The 26275-nt window shown below is 73.6% G+C and overlaps 1 protein-coding gene across 7 annotated transcripts in view; it reads right to left on the reverse strand.

The window, feature by feature from the left end:
- Nucleotides 1-26275, reverse strand: part of TAOK3 (TAO kinase 3) — a 107610-nt gene that overhangs the window by 60295 nt on the left and 21040 nt on the right. For 5 of the 7 annotated variants that reach the window (XM_029053420.2, XM_029053428.2, XM_039910118.1 and 2 more), the window contains exons 2-8: nucleotides 17423-17636; nucleotides 15739-15810; nucleotides 12555-12656; nucleotides 10600-10645; nucleotides 6202-6298; nucleotides 4718-4831; nucleotides 3403-3494 (exon numbers count right to left, since the gene is read on the reverse strand). In XM_029053420.2, coding sequence (XP_028909253.1) covers nucleotides 3403-3494; nucleotides 4718-4831; nucleotides 6202-6298; nucleotides 10600-10645; nucleotides 12555-12656; nucleotides 15739-15810; nucleotides 17423-17542 — 643 coding nt within the window. In that variant the 5' untranslated portion in view covers nucleotides 17543-17636. The remainder of the gene's footprint in view (nucleotides 1-3402; nucleotides 3495-4717; nucleotides 4832-6201; nucleotides 6299-10599; nucleotides 10646-12554; nucleotides 12657-15738; nucleotides 15811-17422; nucleotides 17637-26275) is intronic. The other 2 variants (XM_029053437.2, XM_039910110.1) reach the window with 2 other exon arrangements.

The following is a 26275-nucleotide window of genomic DNA, read 5'->3' on the forward strand; positions in this document are numbered from 1 at the left end:
GCCTCCGGGACGTCTCCGCCCGGACGTCGGCCCGCCGCCTGAAACCCGACGCGGGCGAGACCGAGCTCCCCGTCTTCCCCCCCGAGCCCGGTCCTCTCCCGGACTTCCCTATCGCCGCGGACGGCGCGACCGTCCCTCCCGCCTCTCGGGCCCGCGACCTCGGCGTCGTCCTCGACTCGGCTCTCTCGTCCGCCCCACGCGTCCCATCCGTCGCCGAGACCCGCCGGTCTCGCCTCCGCGATGTCGCCGAGATCCGCCCTGTCCTCTCCGCCCGGACGGCTACCTTACCGCCACGGGCTCTCGGCGTACCCCGGCTAGACTGCCGTGCCGGCCTTCTCTCCGGCCCCCCTTCCTCCCCTCTCGCCCCGCTCCGGTCTGTCCTCCGCTCCGCCGCCCGGCTCGTCTTCCCGCGGAGACGATCCGGGCGCGTCACTCCCCTTCTCAAACGACTCCGGGGGTCGCCCGTCGACCTCCGCTCCGGACGAGAACTCCTCACTCTGGGCTTCGAGGCTCTCCGTCCCCTCGCCCCTTCCTACCTCTCCTCCCCCCTCTCCCTCCGCCGCCCGCCTCCTCGCCGTCCCCCGGTCTCGCCCGTCCCGCCGTCGACCCCCCGGGCCGCGTCCCCCCGCGGTCCCGGGCCGCCCTCCCTCCTCGCCTCCGCCGGACCCGTTCCCTTCCCCTCTTCGGAACCCCACTTAAGGCTCACCTCCTCCGAGAGGCCCTCCCGGACCGAGCTCCCCTTCTCCCTCCGCTCCCTCTGCCGCGCCCCCCCTTCGCCTCTCCGCGGCCGAACCCTCTTCTCCCCCCATCTCCCCCCGCCCCTCCCACCCCCCTCCCCCTCCCCCACGGCACCGTGCTCGTCCGCCCGACCGCACCCATCTCCGTCGCCCTATTCGTTCGGTCGCCGGACCGTCCGTCGCCTCGATTCCGCTCGGTCGCCGCCCTCCTTACGAGACGTCCTTCCCCTCGGCTCTCTCGACCGCCACCGTCCCCGTCCGCCCGTCCCGCCCCCGATCGGACCGCGGGCCCGTCGGACGGCGGGGGCCGTCCCTATCTGGGGCCGGCCCGTTCGTCCCGGGCGCCCGGTCCGGCGCCCCGCACGGGGTAAGCGCTCGCTCGATGGATAGCGCCGAACGGATGAACGATTCGGCAACGGAGAGGGACCATCCCTGCCCGCCGACGGGCTCGCGGTCTAATCGGGGTGGGGGAGACAGACGTCGATACGAAAAAATCAACGGAGAGACGAATACGCGGCCGATGCGTCCGTACGCGCCGGGGGGACGAGAGGGAGGACGAAGGAAGGGGGTCCGGGCGACGCAGAAGGGAGCGGGAGGGGGGGCGGGGGGGGGGGCGCAGTCAGGGAAGGCTTCTCGGAGGACACGGGCCTCCGATGAGGTCTCGAAGCGGGGGGGGGAGAGGAATCGTCCGTCTCGTAGCGGGAGGGACTCGAAGGGGACGGATCCGAATACACGGGAGAGGGAGGAGGGGATCTCTCTGCACGCCCAACCCGAAGTCGACCGCCAGGATTTACGGGGCGGCCGCCGCGTGCAGAGAATTGAGCGCTCGGGAAGGAACCGTTCCGGCGGAGCCCGGGGTCCGCGCCACCCCGGGGACACGCGGGACCTCACGAGTCCCCCCCCGGTCCGCCGCGCGCCGCGTCTTCACTCCGCGTCCGGGGCGGGACGGCTCCGTAGAAATTCTCACGACGGCGCGTGTCGGGCGCCCGGCGCGGGCCGGGCCCCGGGCCCGGGGGAGACGGGAGCCGAGCGGGGCGGACCCGGTCCCCGTCCCACGTGGGGCCCGGGGTCTCGATCCCCATTTTACGGGTCGGGGGCGACGGGGGCACGGGCCACCTTTCCCTTTCTTTTATTTTTAAACGGCGTCGAAGCGCTCACCGCGTGCCAGCCGACGTACCGGGCGGCGGGGAAGCGGCGGCGGCGGCTCAGTGGGAGGAGCCCGGGTCCGGGAGCCGCGGTCACGGGTCCGAATCCCGGCCCCGCCGCTCGTCAGCCGGGCGGCTTCGGGCGGGTCGCTTCCCATCTCTGGGCCTCGCTCACCTCGTCTGGAAAACGGGGCTGGAGACGTGGGACGGTCTGATCGCCTTCTATCCCCCCCCCCCCCCCCCCCCGGCGCTCAGAACGGTGCTTTGCGCACAGCGAGCGCCTGACGGATGCCGTCGCGAAGGGGTCAGGTAGGTACCGGGGGACCACGACGGGCACGGCCCCCGTCCCGCGGGGGGCCCCCGGTCTCCGTCCCGGTCTTCCGGACGAGCGCGCCGAGGCCCGGGGGAGCGAAGCGACCCGCCCGAGGTCGCCCGGCGGGCGAGCGGCGGGGCCGGGATCCGGACCCGGGTCCTTCTGACTCCCGGGCCGGCGCGCTCTCCGCCGGGCCGGGCCGCTTCGCCCGACTCCCCGTCGTCATCCGCGGTCGGATCGCACGCGCCGAGCGCTTACCGCGTGCGGAGCGGCGTACCGGGCGCCCGGACGGCGCGATCCGACCGCCGGCGGGGGCGGTCGCCGCCCCCGGCGCTCGAGGACGCCCTCCCGAAAACGCCCGTCGGGCGCTCGCCGCGCGCCGGGCACCGTCCCGAGCGCCGGGGGAGGGAGGCGCGGGGCCGTCGGGCCGTCCCACGTGGGGCTCGCGGTCTTCGCCCCCGTTTTACAGATGAGGCGACCGAGGCCCAGAGAAGCGAAGTGACTCGCCCGGGCAGAGGCGGCGTTAGAACCCGCGGCCTCGGTCTCCCGAGCCCGGGATCTCCCCACCGAGCCGCGCCGCTTATCGACCGAGCGCTTACCGGACGCGCAGCCCCGTACCGGGCGCCCGGCTGAGGCCCTGCCCGTCTCCCTCCGTCGCGCGGCGGGCGCCTGGGGGAAGCGGGGGAGGCGGCGTGGCTCGGTGGAAGGAACCCGGGCTCGGGGGTCCGAGGTCACGGGTTCCGATCCCGGCTCCGTCCCTCGGCGCCCCCGTCTCTCGCGCGGGGTTTGAGACCGTGAGCCCCGCGTGGGACGCGGACCGCGTCCGCCCCGGTTCGCTCGCCCCGGCGCTCGGCACGGCGTCTGGGCCGCGGCAAGCGCTCGGCGGGTACCACGTCGTCAACCGTCGCGACGATAAACGCGCCCTCCCTATCTGTTGCCGATCTGCCCGTTCGGTACGGCGCGCCGCGCGCGGTAAGCGCCCGATAAGTACCGCCGGCCGGACGGTCGAGCGACCGAACGGCCGCCTTCCACCTGTCGATTCCACGGTACGGCCAAAATAAGAAAATGGGGGGGGGGGGGGGGGGGGGGCCGGGGGGAATGGAGCGCGTGAGCGCGTGCCGCCCCCGAGAAGCGAACGCGAAGCGAGCCATCGATCGGGAGCGCCGGCGGACCCGCCGCCGGAACGTGGCCGCCTCTCTCTACTCACCCAACTCGATGCACGTGATCCCGAGAGACCAGACGTCCACTTTCCCGTCGTACTGCCCCTCGTCCATGGCCAAGATGACCTCCGGAGCCATCCTGACCGAGAAAACGCACCGGTCGCGCGTCTCGGGCCGGGGAGCGCCGGCCCGGGGCCCCGCCTCCGGGCGCGGGCCGACCCCCTCCCCGGGGCCGCCGCCGGGCCCGGCGCCGGGGGCGCCTCCTGGGGGGCGGGATCCCGGACCCGGGGCGGGGGAAATGAGAACGATCGTGACGACGGTACCTGTCGGGCGCTCGCCACGTGCCGGGTACCGTCCCGAGCGCCGGGATTGATTTAACCCCCCCGCCGGGCCTCCTCCTCGCCCGGCCCGCCGCCGACCCCCCCCCCCGCCGGCCCGCGTCCTCCCTCCGACCGGAAGCGCCCTCCCCCCCCCGGCCGCCGAACTCGCTCTCTTCCCCCCCTTCCGCGCCCTACCGAGGGCCCCCGCCCCCCGGGAGGCCTTCCCGGAGCGCGCCCTCCCCCTCCCCCCCACCGCTGGCGCATATTTGTAGGCGTCAGTCTCGCCACCCCGTTTTATCGACGACGGGCTCGGCGGAGAGGGCCCGGGCGGTTCGGAGTCGGGGGTCGGGGGTTCGAATCCCGGCGCCGCCGCCCGTCGGCCGGGCGAGCGGGGGCCGGTCGCTTCGCTTCTCCGGGCCTCGGCGACCCCGTCCGCGAGACGGGGATCGGGCCGGGAGCCCCGCGGGGGACGGCCCGACGGCCCCGTGTCTCCCCCGGCGCCCGGGACGGTGCCCGGCGCGGAGTAGGCGCTCGGCCAACGCCGCCGCCGTCGTCTCCGATTCCGCGAATCCGGCTCGCCGCCGCCCGTCCGCCCGTCCGCCCGTCCCGTCGTCCGTCTCCCCCTCCTGGACCGTGAGCCCGTCGCCGGGCGGGGGTCGCCCCCGTCCCTTGCCGGCCGGTACTCTCCGAGCGGCCGGCACGGCGCTCCGCGCGGCGTTAAGCGCTGGACGAATACGCCCGGACGGACGAACGGGCGGTGGGGGGGAGGCGAGCTCCCGGTCTCCACGCCCGTTTCGCGGACGGGGTCGCCGGGGCCCGGAGGGGCGGAACGGCCCGCCCGGAGCCGCCGGGCCGCCGGGAGGCGGAACCGGGATCGGAACCCACGACCCCGGACTCCCGGGCCCGGGCTCCCTCTCGGCACAGACGTCTCTGCGGCGCGAGAGGGTTCGCGTGCCCGCGCGCGTCCGTCTCCCTTAAACCGGGCCCCCGCCTCGTCGCCGTTCCCGTTTCGTGAAAATCCCACTTTCCCCGCCGTACGTACCAATACGGCGTCCCCACGAAAGAGTTGGCGGGAGAAGCTACGGAGGCGGATCCGAAATCGGCCAGCTTCACCTGGCCGGGCTCCGTCAGCAGGATGTTTCCGGCTTTAATGTCCCTGCGGAAGGAAGGAGGACGAGACGGGCGTCCGCGTTCCGACCCGCGGGCGGGCGGGGCGGGCGGTCGGCACGGCGGGAGAACGAAGGGAGCGTCACCCGGAGGGCCGGGGGCGGAGCCGGCACCCACGGCTCACGGTCGGAAGGTCAGGACGGCCGTAACGACGAGACGGCAACCGAGGGGTCCGTTAAGCCCCCGCTAGGCGCCTAGCGCCGGGGCGGATACGAGCGGATCGCGCGGCTCCTCGGCGACCGCCTCGATGGGGGCCCCTCGCCGCCGGCGTCCGGCGTCCGGCGAGCCCCCGCCGCGCGCCGGGCGCCGCGGCGGACGCGAGCGGGTCGGGTCGCTCCTTAAGGAGAGTCGCCTCGATCGGGGCCCCTCGACGACGACGGCCGCGGCGTCGGGTGTCCGTCAGGCCCTCGCCGTGCGCCGGGCGGGTCGGGGGTCGGGGGTCCGAATCCCGGCTCCGCCGCCCGGCGGCCGGGCGACCGCGGGCGACCGGCTCCGCTTCTCCGGGCCTCGGCGACCTCATCCGCACAACGGGGACGAAGACCGGGAGCCTCGCCGCGGGACGACCCGACGACCCCGGATCTGCCCCGGCGGCCGAGGACGGCGCTCTGCACGTAGCGAGCGCTCAACGGGTACCGACGTCGGTCGGTCGACCCTCGAACGGGCGGGCGACCCCGACGGCCGCGAGGCCCGCCGACGGCCCGCCGACGGCCCGCGGGCCGCGGGTCCGAGATCGACCGGGTCCGGGAGCCGCCGGCCGCCGGCGGCGGTCGGAGCGAGGGGTCCCGGGGGCGTCCGGCGGGACGTCCCCCGCCGACAGGCCGGAGGTCGCGGGGTCCGAGCCCGGCTCCGCCGCCCGTCCGCCGGGCGACCCCGGGCGACTCACTCGGCTTCCCCGGGCCCCGGCTGCCCCATCCGTACGGCGGGGACTGATTCGCTCGACGGCGTTCGCTGAGCAGCTTGCTACGCGCGGGCCGCCGGACGGAGCGCTTGGAAGGGACAGGTCGGCGACGGAGAGAGCCGGTCCCCGCCCTCGGACGACGGGCTCGCGGCCCGATCGGGGGAGACGGGCGGACGGGAACCGCGGCGACGGACAGAGTCGAGGGCGACCGAACGGAATCGGGGATTCTATTTAGATCGAGACCGTGAGCCCCGTAGAGGGACGGCGCCCGGCACGCGGCGGGCGCTCAACGGACGGCCCCGGATCGTTCTCCGGCCGAGAGAGGCCGGGCCGGGGGTCCGCCGGGCCGGCCCGCCGCCCCCCGCCCCCCCCCCCCGGGCCGCCCCGCCGTCTCCCGCCGGAACGGGGACGGGGCCGGAAGGAGCCGGGCGGGCCGTCCGGACCCCGCTCCGTCGCCTTACCGGTGGATCAGAGTACGAGAGTGCAGGTAGGCCAGCCCCTGCAAGGCGCCGTGCGCGATGGCGGCTATCTCCACTTCCCGAAGCGGCCTCTTATGAACTGAGGAGACAGAAACGAGAGACGGGACGGGTCCGACGGCTCTCCCGCGACCTCGCGCCCTTCCTCCGCCCCGGATCTCGGGCCGGGCGCTGCCCCCGACGCGGACTCGGGCGGGGACCGCGCCCGGCCCGACGGACCCGCGCCTCCCCCGGCGCCGGGCGCTCGACGGGTACCGTGACGAGGACGGTAGCGGCCGCTTCCGTTACCGGTACGGGAAGCGGCGCGGCTCGGCGGAGAGAGCCCGGGCTTCGGGGCCGGAGGGCACGGGTTCGACTCCCGGCCCCTCCGCCCGTCGGCCGCGTGACCGCGGGCGAGTCGCTTCACTCCTCCCCGCCTCGGTGACCTCCTCTGTGAAACGGGGATCGACCGGGAGCCTCCCGTGGGACGGCCCGACGACCCCGGACCTCCCCCGGGGCTCAGAGCGGCGCGAGCGCTTAACCGACGCCGGCGTCGTCGTCGACCCGCGACCGGGCCGAGCGCGGGGCGGAGTCCGGCCCGGGGCCGCTCGTTCCGTCCGTCGCCGCCAACGGCCGGGGCGTCTTTCCGAGCCGGCGGAAACCACCCGCCCGGGCTCCGGAACCCTCCGCGGCGATCCCTTCCGACGGCGGGTTTTCACCGTTCCTCAGCTCGGCCAACGGGCGAAAGATTTCTACGCGGCAAGGCGGAGTCGAGAGAAGGTCGGGTGCTCTGACCCGGTTTTCTCTCTCGCGCCAAGAGGGAAGCGGCGGGGCTCAGCGGAGAGAGCCCGGGCTTCGGGGTCGGAGGTCACGGGTTGGAGTCCCGGCTCGGCCACCTGTCGGCCGGGTGACCCCGGGCGAGTCACTTCGCTTCTCGGCGCCTCGCTGACCTCGTCTGGAAAACGGGGACTGGGACCGTGAGCCCCGCGTGGGACGGCCCCATTCCCCCGCGTCTACCCCGGCGCGTGGAACGGTGCTCGGCACGACGGTAGGCGCTGAGCAGACACCGGCGTCGTTACGATCGTTACTATTACTGTCGCGCGACGCCCGTCGGAACGGGACCCAACGGACTTCCGGTTCGGGTCTAGAGAGCTGGGGAAAGAAGGGAGGCGGGGGGGGGGGGGGGGGGGATTCAAGGGAGGGCCGCCCGAGGTTACGCGGACAGAAGACGGTAGGGATTCTTCTGGCTCCCGGGACGTCTGAAACGGTTGTTATATCTGGGGTAGGATTTGAAATGATATTCAGGCGATAATCAACGATGATCAAACTCACATCCTGCTCCCTCTCGCCCGGAGGGTTTCCGGGCCTCTCCCGCTCTCGGCTACGGGAGGGAGAGCGGAGCCGGGGCCCGTCCGTTCCGTCCCCGGCTCGGCCGGCGGCCGGCGAGGGGCAGCCCGTCGGCTACCGGTCCCGACCGCCCCCGCGCCGGGCGGCGGCGGCCCGGGAGAGAGTCCGGGGCGGAGACTCAGGTCGGCCCCGGTCAACCGCCTCCGGACCTTTCCCGGGAAGAGCCTCCGGATCCGCCACCGGCACCGTGGCGGACGGAGGCGGGGCGTTCCCGGGAGAGACGAGGACGACGACGACGATAGCGTCGGTATCCGTTGAGCGCTTACGACGTGCAGGGCGCCGTCCTGAGCGCCGGGGCGGATCCGGAGACGGGCCCGTGGCGTCGCCACGGGTCCGGGGACCGCTCGACGGCACGAGACGCGCTATCCTACCGCCCGGGTCGCCGACCGACGGACGCATCCGAAGCGGGTACCTCGGAGAGCCGACGGGCACGCGAGAAGCGGCGCGGCTCGGCGGAAAGGGCCGGGGCCGGGGAGTCGGGGGTCGCGGGTTCCAATCCCGGCTCCGCCGCCCGTCAGCCGGGTGACTTCGGGCGAGTCACTTCGCTTCCCTGGGCCTCGGCGACCTCGTCCGGGAAACGGGGACGAAGACCGCGAGCCCCACGCGGGACGACCCGATCGCCTCGTATCCCCCCCCCGCCCCCCCGGCGTTTAGAACGGTGCTCGGCACGTGGTGAGCGCTAAGCAGGTGCCTTCGGTATCATCAGTAGTATTATTATAGAGCGCCGTACTCTCGAGGGGCTCACGATCCACTGGGGAGATCGGACCCTTAAAGAGATCACCGGGGGGCGGGGGGGGGGGGGTGGAGAAAAAGCACAGGACCTAAAATCGAACCCGCGGGCCGCGGAGACGGCGCCGCCCGAGAACCGATCCGTCGGCCGACGGGATTCGCTGAGCGTCCACTGCGCGCGGGGCCCCGGCGGAGGCGCGGGGGAGAGGACGGTCCAACGGAGTCGGCAGACGCGCTTCCGGAAGCGGAAGGATTCGGGCGGGGGCCGGGGGAGATTCGAGATCGCCCGGTGTGGGGCGGGGACCGCGTCGGCCCACCGTCGCGCCGTCCTCTGCCCGACGCCCCGTGGCGCCCTGCGCGCGACCCGGGCCCCCCGTCGGCCGCGCGACCGCGGGCGAGTCACCTGGCATCTCTGCGCCTCGGTTCCCTCGTCCGGAAAACGGGGCCGAGGGCCGCGAGCCTCCCGCGGGACGACCTCGTCGCCCCGTATCTCCCCCGGCGCTTGGAACGGCGCCCCGCGCCCGGTAAGCGCCTGACGGATGCCGACGTCGTCGTAGCAAGAGCTCAGCGAACGCGGCCGAAAGAGCGCGGGCCTCCTCCGGCGCCGGCTCGCCCGCCGGGCCCCGATCTCGCCCGCCTCTCCGCGGACCCCTCTCCCTCGTCCTCCCCCGGCCCGGAGCCCCCTCCCCGTCGTCTACGCCGGACACCCCCCCCCCCCCCCCCCCCGATCTTCCGAGCGGCGCTCGGGTCACGTCTCCCCCGCGAGGCCCTCCCCTCCCCCGGGAAACCTCATCCAACCTCGGATTCGCCGACACCGTCCCCCCCCCCCCCCCCCGGGGCTCCCCTCCCCCGTCTCCGACCGCTCGTCCTCGGGCTTTTCCGCGGGCTCCCCCTCCGCCTCCCGCCCCCTAACCCCGGGGGTCCCCCGAGGCTCGGTTCCGGCTCCCCTCCCGTTCTCCGTCTCCACCCGGTCCCCCGGAGGACCCGTCCGCTCCCCCGGCCCCGATGAGCGTCTCGACGCGGACGCTCCCCGGATCTCCGTCTCCGGCCCCGACCCCTCCCCTCCCCTGCCGCCTCGCGTCTCCCCCGGCCCCCGGGACGTCTCCGCCCGGACGTCCCGCCGACGCCTCGGATTCGACGGAACCCCTCGCCCTCCCCCGCACGCCCCGCCCTCCATTTGCCTCCCCCGCCGCCGTCCCCCCCGGCCTCGCCGGGCCGTCACCTCGGCACCGTCGGCGAAGCCCGTCGGGCTCTACCTCGGATCCCCGAGATCCCCCCCTCGCCCCCCTATCCGGACCGCTCCCGTGCTGACCCGACCGCTCCTCTTCCCCGCCTGGACCGTAAAGGGGCACGGCGGGGCGGCGACAGCCCGGGCCCGGGCGTCGGCAGGTCCCGGGTTCCGATCCCCTCTCCGCCAGCCGTCTCCGCGCGACCTCGGGCGGGTCACCTCGCCTCTCCGGGCCTCAGTGACCTCGTCGGGAAAGCGGGGGTCGGAGGCGCGGGCCCGCCGGGGGACGGGGTCCGTGTCCGACCCGGTCCGGGCGCGTCCGCCCCGGTGCCTGGGACGGCGCCCGGCCGCGGGAAGCGCTTCGCGCGGTCGCTCTTCTTCTCACCGCCGCATCCGCCCCCTCGCCGGCCTCCCCGCCTCCTGCGTCTCCCCGCGCTCCGACCCGCGGCTCGTCCCGCCGCTCGGATCGTCTGTCGACAGAACCGTCCGGTCCCCGCTCCCCCGCTCCCCGAGACCGCCCGTCCGACCCGGCCTCGGGCAGAAGCCCCTCGCCGTCGGCTCTGCCGTCACGTGCCGGGCGCCGGTCGGACGCGGTCTCCGTCCCCCGTGGGGCTCGCGGTCCCGCCCCCCCCCCGTTTTCCAGAGGAGGGGACCGAGGCCCGGAGAAGTCGAGTGACCCGCCCGGGCGGGCGGGCGGGCGGGCGGCGGGGCCGGGGCCGGAGCCCGCGACCTCCCGCCCCCCGGGTCCGGGCTCCGGCCGCTCCGCCGCGCCTCCTCTCCGCCGACGCTATCCGGGGGGGGGGGGGGGGGGGGGTCCCGGACGGACGGACCGTAGCGCGCGGCCCCTCCGGCCGAGAGGGGCCACCCACCGAGCCCGGCCCGGTGCCCGACGGTGGGGAGGGGGAGACGTCCGCCTCCGGTCGGCGGAGTCCCCACGGATTCACGGGGGAGAGCCTCGGGCGCCCCTCCCCGCCGATCCTCCGGAGGAGACCCTCGGGCGCGGCGCGACGGGAAGCGAGGAGCGGCGTCCTCCGTCTTACCTTCTAACAGGTCGGAGGCTGAGCCCAGGCAGTACTCCATCACCAACTGCGAGAGAGAGAGAGAGAGAGAGACGGGCAGGACCGTTCAGGGGTTTGCAATCTCCCCCTCTAGACGGGAAGCCCCGGGAGGACGCCATCATCCCGATCCCCGGGGTGCCGAGGAGACGACGGCCCTCCCTCGCTTCGAAGCCCTACCGACGGCCCGTCCCCTCCGAGAGGCCCTCCCCGGTTAAGCCCCGCCGTCCCCCGTCCCCCGCTCCCTTCTGCGTCTCCCCGCTCCCGTCCCTCGCAATAACGTCGGCGCCCGTCGAGCGCCTACTCCGCGCAGGGCACCGTCCCGAGCGCCGGGGGAGACGCGGGGCCGTCGGGCCGTCCCAGACGGGGCTCGCGGTCTCGATCCCCGTCTGGCAGACGAGGTCGCTGAGGCCCGGAGAAGTGAGGCGACTCGCCCGCGGTCACTCGGCCGACGAGGGGCCGGGATCCGAACCCGTGACCCCCGACTCCCGAGCCCGGGCTCCTCCCGCCGCGCCGCGCCGCGCCTCCCTCCCCCGGCCCCCGGGCGCCGCCCGTCCACCTCCGCCCGTCCGTTTATCTGTAGCGGTGTCGGCGTCCCCCTCTAGACGCTAAGCTCGGACTCCCCCGGGCGTCTAGTACGGAGCTCGGCACCCGGTAGGCGCTCAACGGACGTGACCGATCGGCGGGCCGAGAAGGCCTCCGCCCCTCCCCCCCCCCCCCCTCAACCCGCGTTCCGATTTCCAGGCCGATCTCGCGGGTCGCCGCTCAGAATCGGAGCTCCCCAGAGCCGGCCGGGGCGAAAGGTCCCGTTCCGCTCGTTCCATCGCTCGGTCGCATCCGCCGGGCGCTTACCGCGCGCGGGGCACCGTACTAGGTACCGGGGAGAGGACGGTTCATTCGTTCGACTGCCCGACGCCGTGCTAAGCGCTCGGGAGACCGCGCCATACCGCCGGGCAGGCCCGGTCCCTCCCCACGACAAGCTTACGGTCCGGGGCGGGGGTTGGGGGGGGCGGGAGACGGACGTCAACGGGGACGAGTACGGGCAGGGAAACGGGAGAGGGGGCCGTGGGCGGCGCGGGGCTGCGCGGGGGGGACGCAGAGAGGGAGCGAGTCGGGGGCGACGCGGAAGGGAGCGGGAGGGGACGGGGGCGCGGTCGGGGAAGGCCTCTCGGAGGGGGCGGGCCTCCGGAGAGGCGCCGGAGAGGGGAGGGCCATCGTCCGTCAGACGCGAGGAGGGGGAGGCCGTCCCAGGCCAGAGGCGGGCCGGGGGCGGAGGGACGGCGAGGAGGTCGGCGCCGGAGGGGCGCCGCGGGCGCGGGCGGGGTCGGAGCGGGAGGGCGGCGGGGCGAGGTCGGGGGGGGGAGGGGCGGGGGGCCGGGCGGCTCGGGGCGGCCGCGCCGCCGCCGGAGGTTCTCGAGGAGCGAGGAGGCGCGGCCCCGACGCTCCCGCGGACGGGCCGACGGGGCCGCGGGGTCGGCCGCGGTCCGGGGCGGGTCCCCCGGGCGTCTAGGAGACGTCCGGCGGCGGCGCTCACCGGGCCCTTAACCGCGGGCCCCGCGGCGGCCACCCGGCAGAGCGCGACAGAGTCGGGAGACGCGGCCCCCGCCGCGCGGGGGGCTCGGGGTCCACGGGGGGGTGACGGGCGTGACCGTCAACCACCGACGGGGCCGTGAGCGCCGTGGGGCTGAGGGCGGGGAGGCCGCCGGGCGGTCGGAGGGGTCGGCGGGATCCCCGGGCGACACGGAAGGGAAAGGGAGCAGGGGGTAGGAGACGCGCGGCGAGGGAAGGCCCCTCGGAGGAGACGGGGTTCCGACGGGGCTCCGGGGGGGGGGGGGGGGAACACGTCGTCGTCGTCGTCGTCCGTGGGACCGGAGGCGGGCCGGCGTCCCGGGCCGGACGGGAGGGCGGGCCGGGGGCGGGGCGGGGCGCGTTCCACTTACCCAGGCCGTGTGTTCTTTCAAGTAACAACCTTTGTACTCGATGGTGTTGGGGTGTTTCAGCCGGCGTAAGAACTTGACCTCCTTGAGGACGTCCTGCCATTTCTGCGGGAAAGCGACAGACCGACGGTCGCTTCCTTCCGTATTTCCAGAAGGGACACCGTCCGCCCGACGGGCGGCCGCACCCATCTCCGTCGCCCTATTCGTTCGGTCGCCGGACCGTCCGTCGCCTCGATTCCGCTCGGTCGCCGCCCTCCTTACGAGACGTCCTTCCCCTCGGCTCTCTCGACCGCCACCGTCCCCGTCCGCCCGTCCCGCCCCCGATCGGACCGCGGGCCCGTCGGACGGCGGGGGCCGCCCCTATCTGGCGCCGGCCCGCCCGTCCCGGGCGCCCGGTCCGGCGCCCCGCACGGGGTAAGCGCTCGATGACCAGCGCTGAACCAACGCGCCTCGTTCTTCCGCCTCGGACGTGCGGGGCTAAGCCCGGCAGACGCTGGCCGGAACCCGCTCGCCGCACCTTGGGCGTCGGGACGGTACGGGGCCGGACCGAACGGACGGGGGGGGGGCTTTCGGCTTCCGTCGTGAGATGATGGATAGTATCGTTATGGAACGATAACGACAACAACGTTGGTACCCGTTAAGCGCTCGCTACGTGCGGAGCACCCCTCTAGGCGCCGGGGGGAGACACGGGGGAATCGGGTCGGCCCACGCGGGGCCCCGAGTCTTCGTCCCCGTTTTCCAGATGAGGGAACCGAGGCACAGAGGAGCGAAGTGACCGGCCCGCGGTCCCGCAGCTGACGGGTGGCCGAGCCGGCATCCGAACCCACGACCCCGGACTCCAAAGCCCGTGCTCTTTCCACCGAGCCCCGCCGCTCCTCCAGGTACGTTCCCGGAGAAGACAAGGGCCGCCTGTCCGTTCGGTCCGGCCCTGCGTATTCCGAACGCCCGAAGGTGACGTCCCGGATCCTATTTATTATCTTACCACGGAAAACGGAGGCCTCCTATCCGTTCAGTCCGGTCCTTTATGTCCTTGAGCACCCGGGGGAGCGCTAAGAACATTCCAGATCCTATCGCTGTCCTAATGTCACACGACGACGACGACGCTGGGATCGGTTAAGCGCTCGCTCTACGCGGAGCGCCGTCCTCAGCGCCGGGGGAGACGGGGGGGGGGGGGGGGGTCGGGTCGTCCCGCGTGAGGTTCACGGTTAATCCCCGTCTGACAGGTGAGGTCGACGAGGCCCGGACAAGTGAAGCGACCCGCCCGCCGTCACACGGCTGACGAGCGGCGGGGCCGGCATCCGAACCCACGACCCCCGACCGCCGAGCCCGGGCTCGTTCCACTGAGCCGCGCCGCTTCGGGCCGAGACCGAACCGACGGGAGGTTCTCGTTTCCTCCGGTGGGATAACGAAATAGGATCTGGAACGTTCTTATCGCGCCTCCGGGCGTTCGGAACGTACGGGACTAGACGGAACCGAGAGGAGGCTTTCGTTTTCCGCGGTAAGACAATGAACGGGATCCGGAATGTTACCTTTGGGCGTTGGGAATACACGGGACAGACTGAACGAACGGGGGGGGGGGGGGGGCCTTTCGTCTTCCGTAACGAATAGGATCTGGAACGTTCCCGTCGTGCCCCCCGGGCGTTCGGAATACACGGGACCAGACGGAACCAAGGGGAGGTTTCCGTTTTCCGTGGCGCGACGACAGACACGGCACGGAACGTTCCTGTCGTACCTTCGGTCGCTCGGGCCGTACGGACGGCCGAACGTACGGGACGCGGGGACGGCGGAACCGACGGGGGGCTTTCGCTTTCCGCGGTAAGAAAACGAACGGGATCTGGAACGCTCCCGGTCGTGCCTCCGGGCGTCCGGAAAACAAACACGGCACGGAACGTTCCTGTCGCACCTCCGGCCGCTCGGGACGTACAGGCGACCGAACGTACGGGACGCGGGGACGGCGGAACGGACGGGGGGCTTTCGCTTTCCGCAGCGAGAGGATACGTGGGATCTGGAACGTGCCCGTCGTGCCCCCGGGCGTTCGGAATACACGGGACCAGACGGGACGAATCCCAGGTTTCCGTTTCCTGTGGCGCGACGACAGACACGGCACGGAACGTTCCTATCGGACCCTCGGTCGCTCGGGGCGTACAGACGACCGAACGTACGGGATAGGAAGACGACCGAACCCGCGGGGGGCTTTCGTTTTCCGCGGTAAGATAATGAACGGGACCTGGACCGTTCTTGTCGTGCCTCCGGACGCTCAGAACACTCAGGACCGGACGACTGAACCGACGGGAGGCTGTAGTTTTCTGCGGTACGACGGCAAGGGGGATCCGGAACGTTCTTATCGTACCTCTGGGCGTTCGGAATATACGGGCCCAGACGACTGGACCGACGGGGGGCTTTAGTTTTCTGTGGTACGATGATAAATACGGCCCGGCGTGTTCTTCACCTACCTCCGGTGGTCCGAAGTGAACGGGACTAGACTGAACTAACAGGAGGAGGTTTCCGTCTCCTGCGGTAAGCTCATAAATATTACCTAGGATGCGCTCGACGTAGCCGCGGTCGGGGTGAAAACGTACAGCCCCAGACTGACCCGGGAGGAGGTTCTTCTTTCCCGTCTCCCCGAGAACCGTAACTGTCACGACGACGGCATCCGTCCGGCGCGCGCTACGCGCCGGGGCGGACCCGAGCAAAGCGGGTCGGCCCCGGCCCCGGCCCCGGCCCCCGTTTTCCAGACGAGGGAACCCGAGGCCCGGGGCGGCGGAGCGACTCGCCCGAGGCGGTGGCCCGGCCGGCAGGCGGCGGGGCCGGGATCGGAACCCGTGACCTCCCGACTCCCGGGCGCCCGCCCCGGCCCCTCCGCCGGGCCGCTCCTCTCGGGATCGCCCGGCCTAGAGAAACACCTGTAGGATTGCTGTCTCCAAGCCAAAGGCGCCTCAGGGTTCTAAAATGTCTCCATTTCGTTCCGTCCCGTCCCGCCCCGCCATCCGCCTCCCCCGATCCGACGGCGAGCCCGCCGTCGGGCGGGGACGGTCTCTCTCTGGTGCCCGACCGTCCATTCCGAGCGCTCGGCGCGGCGCTCCGCACGTAGCGAGCGCTCGGCAAATACCAACGGAGGAATCAAATTTCCGCGATCTGACTCCTCCCGAGATTTCAGTTTTCCTTCAGAGCGAGGCTGGGCTCCTACCTCGTTCGTCTGCTTCCCGCCGTAAGACATCTTCTTAACGGCCACCACCTCGCCGGTGTGGGAATTGGTGGCCTGGGCGGAAAGAGAGCGAAAGACACCGACGACGTGAGGCTGGGACCGGACGCTCGCGGCGCCGGGGAATCCCCCGCCTCCCCCCCCCCCGCCCCCCGCCCCCCAGCCCGTAGGCTCGTCGTGGGCGGGGAGCGCGTCTACCGGTTCGGTTCTCCGCCGCTCTCCCGGGCGCTCAGTGACGCCGCCGCCGCCGCCGCCGGCCTTCGTTAAGCGCCCGCTGGGTGCAGGGCGCCGTCCCGAGGTCGCCCCACGCGGGGCTCACGGTCTCAGTCCCCATTTTACGGACGAGGGGACCGGGGCGCGGGGAAGGCGAGCGACTCGCCCGCGGTCACCCGGCCGACGGGCGGCGGAGCAGGGATTCGGACCCCGCGGCCTCCGACTCCCAAGCCCGGGCCCCTTCCGCTGAGCCGCGCCGCTTCCCGTACGCGTACCGCAGTACGGCGCCCCGCACGCGGCGAGCGCTCGCTCGCCGCCGTCCACGAGAACGACCGCATTCGCCGAGCGCGTACTCTGTGCCGGCCACCGTTCCGGGCGCCGGGGCAGGTGCCGGACGAGTCGCACGGGGCCCGGCGTCTCGATCCCCCTTTTCCGGACAAGGGAACCCCCATCCGGGAAACGGGGACGAAGACCGGGAGCCCCACGGGGGACCGCCCGATCACCTTCTGCCTCCCCCGGCGCTCAGAACGGTGCTCCGCACGCGGTGAGCGCCCGAACCAACGCCAACGTTATCGTCATCACCGCGCCCGACCCGATCGCCCGCTCTCGGCCCCAGCGCTTAGAACGGTCCCCGGCACGGAGCTAGACGTTTACCGGATACCATTAAAAGAAAAAAAGAAAATCGACCGAAAAAACCTACCTAGCTCTTTTAAACTTGGATTATTTCTTACGAGCGCGCGTGCGCGCGCGTCTTGGACGGTGCTTGTTGAACGCTTAACACGCCGCCCGCTACGCTATCTGACCGTAATAACGAGATCTTAATACAGTAACGAGGGGGTATACGCATCACCCCCTCCGACCTCCGAGCCCTACCGGGCGCTCCCCTCCTCCGGGAGGCCCTCCCGGACCGAGCCCTCCCTCTCCCTCCGCTCCCCCTCCCCTCCCCGTCGCCCCGGCTCCCTCCCTCCGCTCTGCCCCCCTCCCCGCCCCACAGCGTACGCGTTTTTTACCCTCTTCTATTCATGACGCGCCTGCACCTACAATTCCACTTATCTATTTCGACGCCAGCGACGCCCGTCCGCTTCTTCGGTTCTGCCGTCCGCCTCCCCCTCCCGGACCGCGAGCCCGTCGTCGGGCGGGGACGGCCTCTATCTCTCGCCCGACTGGTCTTTCCAAGCGCCCGGGACGGCGCGCCGCGCCCAGCAGGCGCTCGGTAAACACGACCGAAAGCGGCGGAGCCGGGATCGGGACCCCCCGGACGCCCGGGCCCGCGCCCCGACCGCTGGGCCGCGCCGCTCCCCGGTTCTCCGTCCGAGTACCTGTAGACCGCGAGCCCGCCGTCGGGCGGGGACGGACTCCCTCCGTCGCCCGGCTGTCCCTTCCGGGCGCTCGGGAGAGCGCTCCGCGCCCGGTAGGCGCTCACCGGGTACCGCCGGCCGATCCAACCGATACTCACGAAGTACACGGCTCCGAAACTCCCATGCCCGATTTCGTGCAGGCCCACGAAAATCTCCTCGGGATCATCTCGGGCGAACAGGTCGGCCGCCTCGGGGTCCGCGGGCGGCCCCTTCCGCATGGTGACCGGTCGGCCCCGACCGGGCCGGCTCCTCTCGACTCCCGCTCGGGCGGTCGGCGCACGGACGGGAGGCTTCCGCGCGGCCGATCGGCACCTGGGAAGAGACGCGGGCGGTCGGGATCGTCGCGCCGCCCCCCCCCCCCCCCCCCCCCCAGAGAGCCCCGCGCGCGGCGAGCGCCCGACGAGTACGACCGCCCGAGTGAACGGACGGGGCCGTCTTTCCGGACGTCGACCGCCGGCGACGCTGCCCCCGAAAGGACGCCGAGGGAGCGACGACCATCGTCGCGACGGGATACGGGATTTTATTTCAGATGACGCCGACGGCGGCGGTATTGGATGAGCGCCCGCGACGCGCCGAGCGCCGTTCTCGGCGCCGGGGGAGCTACGGGGTCGCGGGGTCGTCCCGCGTGAGACTCACGGTCTTCATCCCCGTTTTCCAGATGAGGGAACTGAGGCCCGGAGAAGAAGGCGGGTCGCTCGCCCACGGTCACCCAGCCGACGGGGAGCCGAGCGGGCGTTCGAACCCCCGACCTTACTGTTTTGTCAACGAATCCTGTCGCCGGACCGTCCGTCGCCTCGATTCCGCTCGGTCGCCGCCCTCCTTACGAGACGTCCTTCCCCTCGGCTCTCTCGACCGCCACCGTCCCCGTCCGCCCGTCCCGCCCCCGATCGGACCGCGGGCCCGTCGGACGGCGGGGGCCGTCCCTATGTGGCGCCGGCCCGCCCGTCCCGGGCGCCCGGTCCGGCGCCCCGCACGGGGTAAGCGCTCGCTCGATGAAGACCGCCGGACGGACGGACGGACGGACCGACGACCCGCGACCCCAAAGCCCGTGCCCTTCCCGCCGAGCCACGCCGCCTCCCGGCACGCTCTTAAGCGCTCGCTACGTGCCGGGCTCCGTACCGGGCGCCGGATGCAAGCAGGTGGGGTCGGAGCCGGTCCCCGTCGCCCGCGGGGCTCCCGGTCTCGATCCCCGCTTTCCGGGCGGGGTCGCCGAGGCCCACGGGAGGGGAGCGGCTCGGCCGGGGTCACGCGGCGCGGCGGGAGGGGCCCGGGCGTCCGGAGGGCCCGGGTTAATAATCCCGGCTCCGCCACTCGTCCGCCGTGACCCGGGGCGAGGCGCTTCCCTTCTCCGGGCCTCGGTTCCCTCATCTGCCGCTCCGCGGGGGACCCGACGACCGCGTAGCGGTCCGCCCCGGCGCCCCGCACGGCGCTCGGCACCCGGGAAGCGCTCAACGAACGGAACGACGGTCATCACCGTTACCCCTCCAAATACGGGGCGCTACGACCGATCGCCGCCCTCGCCAGAATCGGGGCGGAGGCAACCGGGGAGTGAGATCTTGGGCCGGGAGTGGCCTTCCCCTCACAGTTCCTTCCCTCTGTCGGCATTCCTCTTAGGCACCCGCTACGGGCCGGGCGCCGTCGTAAGCCCCGGGGGAGATCCGGGGTCGTCGGGTCGTCCCACGCGGGGCTCCCGGTCTTCGCCCCCATCTTCCGCGCGAGGGAACCGAGGCCCAGAGAAGCGACCCGCCCACGGTCGCCCGGGGGGGGGGGGGGGGGGGCGGGGATCGGAACCCACGACCTCCGACCCGCAGGCCGGGCCTCTTTCCCCCGAGGGGACCGTGTCCGCCCCGATCGGCTCGGACCTCCCTGCGCGCTTACTTACGGAGCCCGGCGCGGAGCGAGCGCTTCACCGAGACCGGGAGGGCAGAAACGAGACGGATCCGTCGACCGACGGCCGGGATCGACCGGCAGGCCGGGCCGGCGGCCCCTCGGGCCCCGGGCGAGGAGGACGTCGGCCCCCCTCACCTGAGGGAAGGGTCGGGGCCCGGTCCCCGTGCCCGTTTTAGCAGCGGCCTCCCATTCGCTCGGATCTCCCCGGCGCCCGGAACGGCGCCCGACGCCCGGCGAGGGCATCCCGCGTCGTCGTCGCTGACGTCGGCATCCGTTGGGCGCCCGCTACGTGCCGAGCGCCGTTCCGGGCGCCGGGGGAGAGCCGGGGTCGTCGGGTCGTCCCGCGGGGGGGGCTCCCGGTCTCCGTCCCCGCTTTCCAGGCGAGGCCGCCCACGGTCGCCCGGCCGCCGAGCGGCGGAGCCGGGGCCCGGCCCCGCGGCCTCCGACTCCCACGCCCGGGCTCCCTCCGCCGCGCCGCGCCGCCTCGATCGTCACCGCGGGCTAGAATCCGCCAAGCGTCCTCTTCGGGCGGAGGATCTCCCGATCGTCCGCGGATCTCGGGTCCCGGGGAAACCCCCCCCCCCCCCCGGCCCAAAGTCGCCCCCGCCGCCGGGATCGTAGATTTCGCAGAGGAACGCTCGGCCCGCCTCGCCCCGCGGCTCGCCCGTCGACTCTCCGGCCCCCCGACGATCCTCCCCCTCCCCTCCCCTCCCGCCTCCGACTCCCTCATCCGCGGAATGGGTTTTCACTCATCCGTTCATCCGACGGCATCCGCCGAGCGCCTGCCACGCGCGGAGCGCCGCGCTGAGCGCTCGGGACGGACGGGTCGGTAACGGACGGAGACGGTCCCCGCCCCCCGACGGGCGCGCGGTCTCGAGGGTTTCCAGGCCGGGGGCCCCACGCGGGCCGGCGACCGCGCGCGACCCGACCGGCTCCGCGGCCGCCCCGGCGCTCGGCACGGCTCGGCGGCCGGGGCCCGGGCCGGGGGCGGGGGGGTCGGAGGCCACGGGTTCGAATCCCGGCTCTGCCGCTCATCGGCTGCGCGACCGGGGGCGGGTCACTTCACCTCCCCGCGCCCCGGCTGCCCCATCCGTAAGACGGGGATTAACCGCGAGCCTCGCGGGGGGGCGACGACCCCGCATCTCCCCCGGCGCCCGGGACGGCGCTCTGCGCGCAGTAGGCGCTCGACGGAGACCGACGTCGCCGCCATCTCCGGCACCGTTCGCCGGGAAGGGGGAAGGGACCCAGGGCAAAGAGGGCGGGCGAGAAGCCGCGCGCCGGGAGAGAAAGGAAACTAAGCGGGGGCCCCCGAAACCCGCGCTCGCGGAGCTTTCCGCTTTGAAAACGAAACCGTCCCGGACGCCCTGTCCGTGAGACATTCCAGGCGCTCAGTCCGGCGCCGCGCACACGGTAAGCGCTCAGTAGCTACGGCCCAGGGACAGAGAATCGCGGCGAGATAAGGGAATGGGCGCGGTCCGCTGGAAAGAGCCCGGGCGAACCGGGCTCGGCCCCCGCCTGCCCTGGGACCTCGGGCGGGTCCCCTCCGCCGCAGAACGGGGACCGGATGCCCGGCCTCCCTCTCCCTCACGCCGGGGGCCCCGGGCGGGACCCGACGATCGCGGCTCGGTGGAGAGGGCCCGGGCCCGGGGGGGTCGGGGGGCCGGAGGTCACGGGCCCTAATCCCGGCCCCGCCGCCCGCCGGCCGGGCGACGGCGGGCGGGTCGCCCCGCCTCCCCGGGCCTCGGCGGCCCCACCTGGAAAACGGGGACGGGGACCGGGAGCCTCCCGCGGGACGGCCCGACGGCCCCGCGCCTCCCCCGGCGCTTAGAACGGCGCCCCGCACGGGGGGGGGGGGAGCGCTTATCAATAACGACGACGCCGTCGTCGTCGTCAGCGTCGCCGTCGGGACGCCCGCCTCCCCCTTCCGGACCGGGAGCCCGTCGCCGGGCGGGGATCCTCTCTCCCCGCCGGCCGCCTCCGTACGGCGCCCCGCAGGCGGCGAGCGCTCGGCGGGCGCCGCCGGCCGCCCGACCGGCCGCGACAGAGTCGGCCGTCCATCGGCGGCGTTGAGCGAGGGCCCGCCGCGGAGAGGCTCGGCTCAAGGAGAACGCGACGGGGAGCGAGAGTCGCAGGGCAGGGGCCGTCCCCGTCCGTCACCGAGCCGGCCCCTCCCGGCGCTCGGCGCGGCGCCCCGCACGTGGCAAGCGCTCGATGGATGCCGCCGAACGAAGGGCGGTCCGTCGGCCCCGGGCCGCGTCCCCCCCGCGGTCCCGGAACGCCCTCCCTCCTCGCCTCCGGCGGTCCGATCCCCTTCCCCCCTTCGGAGCCCCGCTTGAAGCTCACCTCCTCCCAGAGGCCTCCCCGGACCGGGCTCCCCCCCGTTTTCCCCTCCGCTCCCTCTCCGCTCCCCCCCGTCCGCCTCTCCGCGGCTAAACCCTCTCCTCCCCCCCCCCCGCCCCCCGTCCCGCGCTCGTCCCCTCGACCGTCTGTACCTCCGTCGCCCGATTCGTTTCGTTTCGCGAGCCGTGCGTCGCCCCCGTTCTACTCATCTGCCACCGTCTTTACGATAACGATAACGTCGGCATCTGTCGAGCGCTTCCTAGGCGCCGAGCGCCGCCCCGGGGGAGATACGGGGTCGTCGGGTCGGCCCGCGGGAGGCTCACGGCGGATCCCCGTCTTCCGGACGGGGGAACCGAGGCCCGGAGAAGCGGAGCGACTCGCCCGCGGTCACGCGGCCGACGGACGGCGGAGCCGGGTCGAACCCGCGACCTCCGACCCCGGAGCCCGGGCTCCTTCCGCCGAGCCACGCCGCTTTACGAGACGTCCCTCCCCTCGACCCCGTTCATCGCCGTCGTCCCCGTCCGCCCGTCTCCCCCGATCGGACCGCGGGCCCGTCGGAGGGCGGGGGCCGGCCCCGCCCGCCGCCGCCGACCGACCGAGAGAAGGGACGGACGGATCCGGGGCCGTCTCTTCGACCGCGCGCCCGCGCTCCGGCCTCCGGCCGGGGGCCGCCGCCCCTCCCCCCGCCGAGACCCGAACCGCCGGCCCGTGGCCTCGGCGAGCCCGCCGGCGGGCCGGGGCCGTCCCCGCCCGCGGCGGGCGCTCGGTGAATACCGCCGGCGGACCGACCGAACTCGGGAAGGCAGGCGATTCCGCGGCGGACCGCGGGACGCCCCCCGGCCGCGCCTCTCCCCGGCCTGAAACGGTAGCGGGAGGCATCCGCTCCCGCGGCCGCGTCCACCGAGCGCCCGCCGGGTGCCGGCCCGAACGCCCGGGGCCTCCGGCCGGGCGACGGAGAGGGACCGTCCCTACGCGACGGCGGGCTCGCGGTCGAGCCGGGGGGGGGAGACGCACGACGGGACCAGACGGGGAGACGGGCGTCGGCGCGCGCGCCCGTTCGTCCGGCGGACCGTCCCCTCCGAGCGCTCGGGCCGGCGCTCCGCCCGGAGTAGGCGCTCGGTGAACACGACCGCACGCGTCCGGGGCAGCCGAAAGCGGGCGGCGGGTGCCGTGGGAACGTCTCCGGCTCGCCCGAGCACCGTCGCCCGCGTCCCCGTTTCATTTCGGAGCCCGGGCTCGGGGGTCGCGGGTTCGAATCCCGCCCCCGCCGCCCGTCGGCCGCGGGCGGGTCGCTCCGCCCCTCCGGGCCCCGGCGCCCGGGGCCCGCCCCGGGGCGGCCGGCACGTGGCGAGCGCTCGACGGACGCCGCGCCGCGGGCCCCGAGGGCGTCCGACCCCGGCCCCCTCCGGCCTCACCTCCCCGGTCCCCCGGCCCGGCCCGGCCCGCGCGCTCCGTCGCCCCGATCGCCGACCTCCTCCCCCGGCCGCCCCCCGGCCCCCGTCCGGCCCCCGTCCGGCCCCCGCGGGACGCCCCGACGACCCCGCGTCTCCCCCGGCGCCCGGGACGGTGCTCGGCAGGCGGCGCGGCGCCCGACGGACGCCGACGTCGTCGGGCGGCCGGCGCTCCTCGGGCGGGGCGGGGCGGGGCGGGGCCTCCGTGGGCCGGAGCCCCCCGAGAGGCCGGGGGCCCTCCGCCGCCCTGGGCCGGACGGGACGGCGGCACGGCGGAGACGTCCGCGCCCGCGAGGCCGCGCGGGGTCCCGACGACCGAGCCGCGGAGGCGGCGCGCGCCCGCCGGGCCCCGGGGGGGGCGGCGACGTGACGGGGCGTGAGCCGTGGGACGCTCCTCTCCGTGGAAGAGCGGACGCCGACGCCCTCGCCTCCCCTCCGACGGGACCCGCGGCGGGCGGGGACCCGGGTCCCGATCCCGGCTCCCCCGCTCCCCCGGGCCTCGGTTCCCCCCTCCGCAAAATAGCGATAAGGCGACGGTCCCCGTCAAGCGCCCGCGACGCGCCCGGGCTCGGGAGTCGGAGGTCGTGGGTCCGACTCCCGGCCGCGCCGCTCGTCGGCCGCGTGACCGTGGGCGGGTCCCCCCGCTTCTCCGGGCCCCGGTCCCCTCATCTGCAAAATGGGGATTCGAAGCGTGCGAGCCCCACGCGGGACGACCCCACGGCCCCGCCTCTCCCCCGGCGCCCGGGACGGTGCTCGGCACCCGGGGGGCGCTTAACGGATACCGACGTCGGCCCCCGCGGGGCTCGCGGTCTTCGCCCCCACCTTCCGGATGAGGGGACCGAGGCCCGGGGGGGGGGGGGGGGCGCGAGGCGGCTCGCCCGAGGTCCCGCGGCCGCCAGGCGGCGGGGCCGGGATTAGAACCCGCGACCCCTGACTCCCGAGGCCGGGCTCTCTCCCACAGGGGACGCGGATCGGGTCCGGCCCCGTCGGCCCGTCCCTCCCGGGGCGCTTCTCGGGGGAAGGAGGCCGACTCCGCCGCCTGGCGGCTGGGTGACTTCGGGCCGGTCACCTCCCTTCTCTGGGCCTCGGTTCCCTCGCCTGGAAGACGGGGATGAAGACCGGGAGCCCCACGGGGGGACGATCTCATCACCCCGGATCCCCCCCCGGCGTTTGGAGCGGCGCTCCGCAGACCCCCCCCCCCGCCCCCATCACGCGGGACGACCCCGCATCTCCCCCGGCGCTCGGGACGGCGCTCCGCACATACTAAGCGCTTCACAGACGCCCTCGTCGTCGTCGTGACGTGGGACGAGCCCATGACCCCGTACCCGCCCCCCCCCCCCCCCCCAGCGCTTAGGACGGCGCCCCGCGCACAGTCGGCGCTCGACGGATACCGACGTCGTCGTCGTCCGCGATCGGCTCGTTTCCACTGACGTCTGCCTCCCGGCCTAGACCGTAAGCTCCCCGCGGGCGGGGGGCGTCTCCGTCGACTCCGTTACGTCAGCGGGGCGCTCCGCGCGCCCCGGGCGCTCAACGGACGCCGTCCGGCCGACGGACCGACGGCTGGAGCGTGGCTCGGCGGGGAGAGCCCGGGCTCGGGGGTCCGAGGTCGTGGGTTCGGATCCCGGCCCCGCCGCCTGTCGGCCGTGGGACCGCGGGCCTCGGTTCCCTCATCTGCAAATGGGGGACGGAGACCGGGAGCCTCGCGGGGGACGGCCCGACGACCCCGCGTCTCCCCCGGCGCTTCGGCCGGTGCTCCGCACGCGGGGAGCGCTTACCGGATACCGACGTTATTATTATCTCGAAGCTTCTCCTCCTTCCCCCCCCTCCTCTTGCTCGGCCGTGCGCTCCTCCGATCGGCCGCTCACGGAGATCTACGCGATCGGGAAACCCGAAGTCACTCTTTGCGTCTTCGTGGCGTGGAAAGGAAAAAAGAGACCTCCCCTGGTTTCGATCACCTCTTCTGCAATTTCCTGGAACCGTCAGACCCGGTCCGCGTATCTTCCCGGAGACGGAGTTGGACTTTCCACGGACGTCCGAGGCGCAGTTCGGTTACCGGGGAAAGATCGCGGCCCAAGACATCGACACGCCGACCGGATTTGCCCGGATCTCGCGAAGGGAGGGGGACGCGGCCCGAGCCCGCCGAGAAATACCTAGAAGGTCCGCAGCCTGGGCGAAACCCGGCGTGACAGATCGCCCGCGGACTTCACGGCCCTCCGCGGGCCGATTTCATTCATTCGGTCGTACCCGCTGAGCGCTCACCGTGCGCGGAGCGCTGGACCGAGCGCTCGGGACGGGCGATTCGGCGACGGAGACCGTCCCCGCCCGACGACGGGCTCGTTGATGTCGTCGGGCGAGACGGGCGTCTCTCGGTTGCGAATCCGCGTCCGTCTCCGTATCACGGGGGGCGGGGTGGCGCGGCGGCAGGAGCGCGGGCTCGGGAGTCCGCGGCCGTGGGTTCTGATCCCCGCTCGGCCGCTTGTCGGCTGCGCGACCTGGGGTGAGTCGCTTCGCTTCTCTGGGCCTCAATTCCCTCGTCCGTAAAATGGGGCTGAAGACTGAAGGGGAGGGGAAGGAAGAGGAGGAGGAGGAGGAAGAAGGAAGGGGAGGAGGAGGGAAAGGAGGAGGAGGGAAAGAAGGCAGAGGAAGGGAAGGAGGAGGAAGAGAAGGAGGAGGAGGAAGAGGAGGAAGGGAAAGAGAAGGAGGAGAAGGAAGAGGAGGAGGGTGAGGAGGAAGAGGTGGGCAAGAAGGATGGGAAAGAAGAGGAAGAGGGCAAGGGGGAAGAGGAGGAGGAAGAGGAGGAGGAAGGGGAGGAGAAGGAAGAGAAGGAGGAGGAGGAGGAAGAAGAAGGAAGAGGAGGAGGAGGAAGAAGGGGAGGAGGAGGAGGAGGAAGAAGGAAGAGGAGGAGGAGGAAGGGGGAAAAGGAGAAGGGATGGAGGAAGAGGAATAAAGGAAGAAGAAGAGGAGAAAAAGGAGAAGAGGAGGAGAAGGAAGACTGAAGAAGAGGAGGAAAAGGAGAAAGGGAGGAGGAGGTGAAAGAGGAATAGAGACGATGAAAAGGGGAGGGGGAGGAGAAGGAAGAATGAAGAAGAGGAGGAAAAGGAGAAAGGGAGGAGGAGGTGAAAGAGGAATAGAGACGATGAAAAGGGGAGGGGGAGGAGAAGGAAGAATGAAGAAGAGGAGGAAAAGGAGAAAGGGAGGAGGAGGTGAAAGAGGAATAGAGACGATAAAAAAGGGGAGGGGGAGGAGGAATGATAAAGGGGGAGGGGGAAG

This window comes from Ornithorhynchus anatinus, chromosome 2 (genome assembly GCF_004115215.2).
Source record: "Ornithorhynchus anatinus isolate Pmale09 chromosome 2, mOrnAna1.pri.v4, whole genome shotgun sequence".
NCBI classification, from domain to species: domain Eukaryota; kingdom Metazoa; phylum Chordata; class Mammalia; order Monotremata; family Ornithorhynchidae; genus Ornithorhynchus; species Ornithorhynchus anatinus.